The sequence below is a fragment of the Belonocnema kinseyi genome, chromosome 2 (assembly GCF_010883055.1).
Source record: "Belonocnema kinseyi isolate 2016_QV_RU_SX_M_011 chromosome 2, B_treatae_v1, whole genome shotgun sequence".
Classification (NCBI taxonomy): Eukaryota; Metazoa; Arthropoda; class Insecta; order Hymenoptera; family Cynipidae; genus Belonocnema; species Belonocnema kinseyi.
This window is the reverse complement of record NC_046658.1, coordinates 41,119,029-41,129,543: the sequence shown is the minus strand read 5'-3', so window position 1 is coordinate 41,129,543 and position 10,515 is coordinate 41,119,029. Positions and strand designations below refer to the sequence as shown.

At 31.0% G+C, this 10,515-nt stretch overlaps 2 protein-coding genes across 4 annotated transcripts in view; one reads left to right on the top strand and one right to left on the bottom strand.

Annotated features, from left to right (window-relative positions):
- LOC117168399 (mothers against decapentaplegic homolog 4) overlaps positions 1-5,532 on the top strand; it is a 24,812-nt gene extending 19,280 nt beyond the window's left edge. For all 3 annotated transcript variants that reach the window (XM_033354030.1, XM_033354032.1, XM_033354033.1), the window contains one exon: positions 485-5,532. In XM_033354030.1, the coding sequence (XP_033209921.1) occupies positions 485-565 (81 nt within the window). In that variant the 3' untranslated portion in view covers positions 566-5,532. The remainder of the gene's footprint in view (positions 1-484) is intronic.
- LOC117168400 (probable 28S ribosomal protein S26, mitochondrial) lies at positions 5,525-7,739 on the bottom strand. The gene is made up of 3 exons (XM_033354034.1): positions 7,601-7,739; positions 6,966-7,251; positions 5,525-6,045 (listed from the first exon to the last, which is right to left on the bottom strand). The coding sequence occupies exons 2-3, from the start codon at positions 7,208-7,210 to the stop codon at positions 5,607-5,609; spliced, it is 684 nt and encodes a 227-aa protein (XP_033209925.1). The 5' UTR covers positions 7,211-7,251; positions 7,601-7,739; the 3' UTR covers positions 5,525-5,606.
- Between the last annotated feature and the right edge of the window lie 2,776 nt (positions 7,740-10,515).

Below are 10,515 nucleotides of genomic sequence, written 5' to 3'. Positions count from 1 at the left end.
GAAAGAAGGAGCTCTTCTTAATATTTTGACACCAAAATCATGTCGATACACCTTACCGACTGCGAGTAAAGCCACCCACGCTTTAACTTGACAGACTGTAATAGAGTTGAACATAATTCATAAAACTTCATATATTGACAGAATCGAGTGCGAAGCACGAGATACGTGAGGAGAATGTGTTCGTTAAAGCCGAAGGTGCTTTATCAAATGAGAATTCATAGTCTCTAAATTACAGTTGTCGATACTTTGTCCTGTAATTAAAAAAAAATCTGGGTACACATTTTTGGGAAATACAAAGACCGAGCCGATATGTTTCTTATGCCCTTAACTATATCACCTAATGTTTTTTTATTTTAATAATAGAATATAGTTCATATATTGTAAACAAATTTTATGTTCCAGCTATCGACATTCACTCCTGTATGTTTCATTTATTTTTTAGGAAATGTAAAAGATTTGAAAAACCATTTTATACATTTTACAGGTACACCTCCATCGAGCACTTCAGCTCCTTGACGAAGTGCTGCACACGATGCCAATAGACGGCCCACGTGGTATCGAGTAATCCAAGGATTAAATTAGCGCAACTAGAATCAGCGTGTTAGCTTGATATATAGAGATGAAAAAGTAAATGCCTGGTGATTCAATTCTCATGAGGGATACTCGCCATGCTCTTATCGAAAATCACCTGATATGTGAAATTAATGTTTCGCACAGCGTATAGTATGGATAATGGTAAGCGACGGTTTTGTATTATAGTAATCCAGTCGATTATTTATAAGACGACATTGTTATTTGCTACACTATTAGAAAAAATGTATAGCGTTTTACTATGAGTATAATGGAAGGAATCGGCATAAACGTACAGTGAATTTACCATGCATGCTTAGTACTCTGAATAGTGAGGAATTAAATTGACTGTACTTTTGTATAGTAAGAGTGTAGTGAAATTGCTAACATTCTTAACAGTGCACGAATTTCGTTCCCTTTTACGGTAAAGAGTTTTTATAAGCTATGAATAACGATGGTGACGAGAATGCACATGTCGACTAACAAGCACTTTCGAAAAAGCAAAACGGTGACAAAAAGTACCTATGTAATTTGTTCATTTTTCAGATGTTTAATGGGTTTCTTTACTTTTTAATTCAGAGAATTCGTATTATCGATTGACTTATTACTATTATCATGATTGTAGAAACGAAATGTTTTTATATTTAATATTATTATTGTTGCTGGAGAAGAGGCCAGGGACGATTATCATGAACGGGACAAAGTTCTGGAATAAAGAACACCACACGACGTGCCTCTTCTCCATCGTTCGTCAGTGTTGCTATTATGACGTAGAACTTGTTGAATACTTATATCTAATATTTAAGTTCAATTTTATTATGGCGCATTTATGCGAATATTCACATATATTTAAAAATGTCTATTTGACAATATCGCTGAGAGGATTAAAAGTTGACCAAATTGCATTGTCTATCATATGGACCGAACAGCATTCTGGGGCAATAACGCTAACTCGTAGATATGGCAATTACCCCTCAAGTTCATCATTCAATGTTAATTTTTAAACTGCCTCCTGAATTTTAGAACACCAGTCATGTGTCTTGGTTCATAATGAATGAGATTTGTTTGCGTTAAAGCTCCTAAAGACACAGCCTTCGTTAGTAGTTTGATATTAATATATTAGACAGGCATTCATGGAAAAAGCAACTTGATCCCCTATGAACCATAATAACTAGATACCACGTTCTTCGTCACCAAGATCAACACTACCGAACCAAAAAAAAATGAAAATAAAAAACTGTACAAAGAACGATATGCACTGTGATAAGTGTGAATTTGCAGACAAGAAGAAACGACAACATTGAGTCGCTTCGTTGTCGAATGGATAATGCCTTCATGTGAAGATCACACCGCCAGAGCGAAACAAAAACTCTGCCCTCCAAACAAGAAAAGTTGTAACTACATTTTGGATGAGTACCCTGTCATCCCCATTTTGGTTAGGTTAACAGGGGGCTCATCCACAATGCAGTTACTACTTTTCTTGTTTGGACAGCAGAACTATGGATTAACAAATAGAGAATGGAGAAAGTGATCTCCGCAATCAACAAAGTATGTGCCATCTTTTTAATACTGTTTGCGAAGATTAAGATTTTAAGAATTTTGTACGAACCTTGTATTTTTCACTAGCATATAACGCGAAGACGTAGCACACTTTCGGTCATGGTGCTCTACTATGACGAATAACATAGAATGTACGAAAGTCTGAATGATGAGACCGAATTTTATATATTCACAAAAACGAAGTCGAAGCTATTTTATTGGCTAGAATGCGTTGCACGCCAATTCATATATGCGCACAATGCACCTGTAACAGAGTTTTTTTAGGGATGTGCGCTTTGATTGTCAAATACATTCATGCTAGAATTTATATATAAAAAATACTTTCGGTGGCTTAAAATAATTACAAACATGAAAAAAAAATCTTTATTCTTAAGAGTATTTTACTATTTTTTATTGTTAAAAATTGTAATCGAGTATCTGAAAGCAAACTTTTACATCTTTTAATTAGTTTTTAATCGTTAATGTCTCGGAAAATGCGTACGTGTTCACAAAATAAAATATCATAAATGGCTATGATAATTCCAAGCGCCAAAATGAATTTTTATATTTTGTTTGAAAGTTAGAAATGTTATATTCTTAACAATTTCTATTGACTTTATTTGTAAAACTATATTACTTCATTATATTAGAAAATGTAAAAAAATTTAGAACAGTTATAAATTATTTAAATTTTTTAGAATTTGCTTCAATTGATATGAAAAATAATCGAGGCTGTATTTTTACTGATTAAGATTTTGCGGATTGAAATTAATGTACTAGTTGAAATTTACCTTGAACTATTTGTGGCTGTTTTAAGATATTTGCAAAGTGTTTTGAAAATTATGTTTGCACGAAGCGCACAATCCTAGCTCATGTTCGTTAATCTCATTAACGTTCAGCGTGTCCTTGATCTCGGTAAAAATGTAATCTGCAGTTTGGTAATGTGCCAGCCTTAATGTTTTTAGGAATTATATAGAAACGTAAATTCAATTTCAACTGTGAACGGCGAGATAGATGCGATGGCAACTTACAGGACCTTTGTATGCCCAGTACTCAAGTGGTTACGAAGAGTAAATTACCGTAGTGTTGATACATGTTTATTAATGTGGATCATGAAGTCCACTTTTTTAATCTTCTTGAAGAAACAATAGTAATATCTTCTTTGAATCGTGAAAGTTATTCTGCATTAATTCATAAGCATTATTTTTATTTGAGAGTATGAAACTTGTACGGATGTCAATTTTCAAAATAGTAGCATCAGTACGCCTAAATTTGATTTAAATTATTTAAAAGGAAAAGAGTGAAATCTTTGTGACCTTAACAGCATTTGGGATGGGTGATAAACATGTTTTAAATTCTTCTTACAACTCTGGTATTTTTCGAACTAATGAAGATAATTCACTTTTTCCTTTTTGTTCTGATCGGGGGTTCCCATTATTTGAAGATACGCAAAAAGTAAAAAATTAACCAAAACGGAAACCGATTTTATTAAAATAATTTTTGTCTTAAATATGCGAGGCACGGAAAAAAGTTAAAAAGCAAAATGGTTCCATTCGGAAGTGTCCAACAAAAAGTTCCTTTCCAAAATAATTATGAACTTTTTGTAGATCACTTGGAATGAAACAATTTTGCTTTTGGACTATTTTCTGCGTGTCAGATATTTAAAAAAATATCATTTTCATAACAAACGGTTACTGCTTTGTTAATTTTTAACGTTTCAGTAATTTTTCCTGGATTTTGAAACAATGAAAACTCCTTCGTTAGGTTAAAAAAAGGTAATTATGTCAATTGTTTGTAAACAAACACTGAATATGCAGCACAAAAAATTTGTCAGTTTTTCTTTAATTTTCGCATGCAATTTTTTAAAACTTCTTTTGGGATAGAAAGAACACAAAGAATTGAACAATTGTCGTGTTACCGTTGCTACTAAAATGCAAAATGTAGATAAAAAGAAAATTGAAAAATTAGGGTTTTACTTTCAAAGAAATGCAGAAGAGATTTTTCGCTACAATGAAGAAATGGGAAAGAAATCGATCAAATGGATTTAATGATTCTCTATAATAGATATATGTATATATCTTTTAACTTTTGCATAAACGTATACTGGCGAGACCCTATTGTGTCTATTAATGATAATAATATATGAATAAGTAACGAAGAAATGAGTACAACACTTAAGCATCTGTTAGTCTGTATGAAAAGAGCACCTAATGTACCTTTACAAACTACATTTCCATTGATCATTATTGAAACTGAAGACTCTTGTTTTTGATACAAACAATACATATTACAAAAGTGCAATAGTCCTAAACTCTAGCCGGCAATATACCTTGAGCAGTAAAACAAAAAGGTACATTAAGTACGTAAATTATGTTAACGATGTTTAAGAACGATGGTTTGCTATGCCATAAAACGAAAAATTGTAATAATGATGTACCTTCCCCAGCGATTTTCCTATCGCTCACTATTAACAATAAGTAAAATTCGTAAAAAAAATTTTGGTGACTGCTGCTCTCCGCTCTTTACCCTCATTACGTATTAATTTTATCGTGCCAATACGTTTTGAATTTGCCAAAAACCTGTATATTTTCCACAGAAGTGAAAGCGAAAAAAATATTTTAAGATTCAGTAAAGTCCTGCGTCGTTTAACTGTACGTGGCGGTGACACGACATTTTGACTTTTTTAATCGACTCAACGGCGATGCAGGATTCCAAGATCTCCAGTTTTGGAAAAACAGCCTCTGTGATAAAGCAGCGATAATTTTTAGACTTGTGAATTCAACGACCGAATGAACAATGTTTTCGAACATATGGCCAATGGAGCATTCGGAAAAGCTTGATGTTTAAATTTGTTTTTAAAAATTAAATTCATAAAAACTTTCACGATTTTTTTAATGGTGTCAACTAAAACTTGACTCCTTTGTTTACAAATTTTAATCTGCTGTCTACAGTGCGAAATTTTTTGAAAATAATAACGAGCAGCGCTTCGGTATACACTAGCAGGATCTATTAAGTTGAATTACAGCATTAAGTTTGTAGACAAAATTAAAGTTTATATAACAGGCACCAGATTCAGAATGAACGACCCTGAAAACTTATGGCTATGGTGGTCTGGTTCAGTGACAATGCTACTTTTATTTTTTTAATTGCCTGTATTATTTATCACAATGTATGAGCAAACCTTGCTACTAATAATTAATCATAGGCCAAACAGATTTATTTTAAAATGCATACTTTTTCTTATGCGATTAATGGGTTTTTTTACCGAATGAAATAGTACGTGTCTAAACCAAAGATGTTCGGATGATATATTTATTGTTGCATTACGATTAACTGGGAAATGTATATTTACTCAAAGCTGTACACAACTATTCTCAATAATAAATAGTGTCACAACCCGAAATAAAAAGAGGAATCTGATACTGAAGGATAGAGTGATTTATTTATCCTCCTTTGCTGTTTAAGAGACTGTGTTATGTACAATTTTTTAAAATAATTCATTGAGATGCTTCAACTTTCTTCTGGTCGCTCAAATGATATTCACTCAAATCATTGTTATCACCAGTGTACCTGTTGCCATTAAAATCAATAGCAAAATTGTGGTCAACGACGTTCCTCAGGGCTTCCTCTATTGCTTCATCGATGTTGCTGCTGGTTATGAGGTTTGGAATCAGTTCCTGAGCCTTCTTTATATTTTCTGCTGCCCTCTTCATTATGATCTCCTCTATTCTCTTCTTTCTCTCAACGTTATACAATATCCTTTCTTTTCTCTCTAATCGTTCTTTTGTTAAACGAGCTTCTCTCTGCACGGAAATGTTCTGATTCCATTCGTCATTTATAGTTGAACAAGAGAGAAAATCTTCTTCCTTTGCCTTTTCTATTATTAGTGGATCTAGCTTCACTTTGCTTTCTTCTGTTATTTTCATCATATATCTCCTAAAATTTTAGAATGTCATTATTGATTTACAGGCGGGATTAATAACTCGTACAGAAAAGATTATATAGACTATCAAATATTAACTATCGAAATATATTTAAAATCCCTCTTAATTGGTTGGTTTCAAATCTTCAAGATGTTCAACATTCTGAATTCTTCAACTTAAAGCTGATTCCAGCTTGAAAATGCACGAATTTTAATTTGAAGTATTCAACCCCACTAAAAAAAAGTAAAGGCTTCCGATCACATCTACCCACTTTTGTTACATTTCTCGTCAGAAATTGCCAGAATTCATGAAAAAATGTTCAGACACTGTCATAACTTCGATTCCAAGAATAATCCTTTTAATATTGTTCCAAGAATAGAATCACATAAAACCTAATTCCTTTTATATTTCCCAGGTTATTTATATTTATTATTGCACATTCTCCTTTATTTATAATTAATTATTAATATTAATATACTAAATGACTGAAGATAAATCTGAAATTTTTGTCCGTTTTGAAATCTCTTTTTAGTAGTAACTAAATTTCTAAACTTGGAACATGTATATGCAATTCTGAAAAAAGAATATTTCGAATTTTTAATCCTATTTGGTTCGCCTACCTACGGTCCTAGCTACTGAACTAGCTGATAGTTGTAAATTAACATATCTTCAACAATAGTCATACTCTTCAGAAATCGTGAGAACTTCTGACCATTTGTGACGAATCCTGACTTGTTTTTAAATAGGAAAAAGAGAACTTTCAAATTCAAAATTTAAAACTTTACAACTTGAAAATAAACATTCAATACATTTTTCGAAGATTTGACAGCTGACAATTTTGTTTAATTCTTTGGTAAACGTAAACTCAAAGAAATTGCACAAACATGTGATTTCAACCGAAATATGAACTATATTCTACAATAATTGTCTTACCTCACAGATTTGACAGCTGTTCTGTATTGGTTAAAAAGACGCTTCATTTCCAGAGCTTCTTCGTCAGGTATAACTGGCCTCGGAGGTACTCTAAATACTTTGCTTTTTGCAGTAGGAAGCCATATCGGTTTTCGTTTCCAACGTAGGCTTTGTTCAAACATAGAATTGGGACTAAAAGAAATGTTGGAATATACATAGCGTGCAGTCAACGGACTGCAGCCCAGAACCCTCGTTACTTGAGACATAATGATGCCCAAAAAATATTTTAACTACGATTAAATTGCATCTGTAACATATAAATTATAAAATTTAAGTTATAGGTACACATGGCTCTCAATTATCACCGTGTAAGGTCGACGGTTTGCTATGTTACTGGAGGTACACGATCGTCTAACAGAAGGTGAACATGTTCATGCATACCAAATACAAAAATAAAACTTCTGTCTCCTATTCTTTAAAAGGTTTTGTAAATCATTACTACGTATAGTATTAACCGGTATGATTAATTTATAGGCTGTATTAAACTGAGAAGTTAGAGTAACTTTAACCTTCAAGTGGCTAGATTTAAAAGTTGATTAATTATAAACATATTTTCTAAATTGAAATGTTAATTTATAATCTGCCTATGACCTTACCTCGAGAAGAAAAAATACTCTGAAATATTCGTTCCAAATTTAAGTTATTGTTTCTACATACAACCAACATCATTAAGGAGAGTCCACAATAGGATTTAAGAAACGACATAGCATTTGAGTTCGAAAGGCGGGTACCTCACGCCAGGAACGCCGGTAACTTACCGGTAAGTTCTCGAGTGAATGTTTTTTATAGAGAATTTAAGTTTTTCACCCAAATAAATGAAATGGTTTTTTTTTTAGTACAACCTGTGATGATTTTTAGTAACTTAGGGAATATTTTTCTAATTATTAACAGTTGGTAGCATTGAGTAGTATAAAAAATACTAGAACTCATTTTTATCAGTTACTTAATTTTTTCATAACTATTTATTTCTTAAAATATTCGGAGCACCTATATTCTTGCTGAAATTAGAGTTTGAAAGAATGAATACAGTAAATACATGTAACGTAAAATTTAAGAGTACTATTGGTAGGGCCAAAGCAAAGGTATTAAGTCCTAGATACGGCATGAGATTAGTTGCACCACATACCGGTAGTTAGCGCGGCAGGCAAGTTTGTGGTCTTACATATATATATATATTGCTTTTAGTTCGGCCACATACTTATAGAGGCGCGATATGTACCGATTGGTTCCTCCCTATACTTGTAGAGGCGCGACAGGCAACCATATAATCAGTCGCGCCAAATTATAGTGCATTTGAAATCCAAAATGGTTATAATCTAAGTTTACTTTATAAGTGAATGAAAAAATAATTTTAATTGAGTAGAAAAGGTCTTGAAGGAATTCGTAAACTCTAAAGACTTTTTGAAATCAAAATTAGGCCCAAAATGTAGCAAAGAGGTTATTATAAAATAGTAAATACAAATTTGAATTAAAAAGTTTATTTTTGATTTAAGTTATAATTTGTTTGGAAATTAATAGAAAAGTGAATCTGAAGATATAGTTAAGTTTTATTTAAATTTAAATAAACTTAAAAAACTGTTAGGTTAAATCAACCAGAATTGTGGTTGAATATGTCCTTACTATTTTTTCTGGTTAATGAAATAAAAATTCTGAATAACAATTTCCTTATAAAAAAAATTTTTCCCTAAATTTCTTTATAGAACTAGACAAATATTTTCTGAAATGTTGCATTTTTTAAATATTTGTGAATTTAGTGGTATATGAGTTTTTTAACTGCTTTAAAGTGTAAGAAGCATTTTCGAAAGTCAAAGGAAATTACGGCTTGCTTCTACAGTTTAGCTAAGGACATGTTATAAATATCAAACCATTTTTTCAAATTAAAATAAGAAGTAACCTAATCTTACAAAATGTTATTTTCCCTGCTCCAAAAATCTAACTTTAAGAAAAAATGTAAGTTTGCTTAATTTTTTTTTAGCATTTAATACTAAAACTTGACATGAAAATTTCCCTAATTTTCGTATTTTTGTTGTTTTAATATCTGAGCTAATTCCATTTTTTAAACCGCAATCATGAAAAATAATATGAACCAATGCTATAAATTCATAGAACTATTATGTACTTTAATAGTTTATATTTTTTAAAACAATTTGACGCCGTTTTTATTTTATATTATTTGTAATAAATATAGAAGTTTCCTTAGTTTTTTATTTAGTTTCATTTAATTATTTCCATTATTTTGTATTTATTGAGAAAAATAAATTGAAACTTTAAAATTTGTTCCGCCGGTCAGGTATAGAAAACTATATTTTTTCGGTGGTCGATTAAGCTTTTGTTTGCATTTTACTTGTTTAACTGTTTACATGTTTAATTCCATTCAAAATTTTTGATTTTGCTAAAATAATTATTTTAAGTTCTTTCCATTAATAAAAAACTTGCTTTTTAAAAATTGTTCGTAAATAAATTTATTTTCTAATAATTTAAATATCTCATTAACTTTCAGTTTCTTGTATAAAATTTTAAAGGCTTATGCATTATAAATTAATTACCTCATTAACAAAAAAAAAGGTTTTTTAAGAAAAAGAACGACAATCATGCCAAAAACCCGACTTTTTTTATTTGAAAAAGATATTAACAATGTTTATTTCTTGCATAATTAAAAAGAAATTTGGAAGAAATTTTATATTTGAATAAAATTAGATATTATCATCTCTAATATTATAAACGTAGATGCGGTACGGGGCGTCAGAGTGGGAAATTATATATATAGAACATCACATTTGTTGAATCCACGGGAGGGGGAGAATTCTATGAGTGGGGAGAGCTGTCATCTTACGATGTGCCATTTGATTATGCACACGAGCATTTTTGCTGACAAACTGTGCATGAAAGTATAAACATGCGGGCGCTGCCATGTTTGTTGCGGGACATCAAAAGGTGGCGGTTCTCCCCCCTCATTGCATCACCCCCGCAATGACATGCTTAGTCCCTTGTTTCCTATGTCCATGTTGTTTTCTCATTCTTCGTAAAATATAACGGTAAAGCAGTAGAAATATTTTTTGAGGTTAGAAAAGTTTGACATGTATGTATGACTGAATTTTTTCAGATCTAAAGTTTGATCCAGGTTTTCGGTACATAGTCTTTTTTTTAATTATAAAAAAAAATTGTCTCGAAAAATCATATTTTTAATTTAAAAAAAAACTATTATAGAAAGACATTTCGAGATAAACAAGTGCTGAAAACATTTTTCTTTGACAAATATTTTTTTAAATTGAAATAATCATATATTTATACCAAAGAAACAACTTTTTTCATGTTTGAAGTGTTTAAACATTATTGTTTAAATTTAAAATACCAATAATTAAAACAAAATATATTTCTGGATAAGATATTTTGGTTGAAAATGTATATAGTATTTTTTAAATAACAAAAGTTCTTTCGAAAAATCTAAATGTTAATTAAAAAACACGTGTTTTTGTATATTAGTTTGTCGGTAAAATTTTTGGTATAATTT

Excerpts from the sequence above, each read along its gene's own strand:
- LOC117168400 (XM_033354034.1), bottom strand. The coding sequence starts at position 7,210 with ATGTCTCAAGTAACGAGGGTTCTGGGCTGCAGTCCGTTGACTGCACGC. Across the intron at positions 6,046-6,965 it reads ACAGCTGTCAAATCTGTGAG|GAGATATATGATGAAAATAA; the intron begins GTAAGACAATTA and ends CTAAAATTTTAG.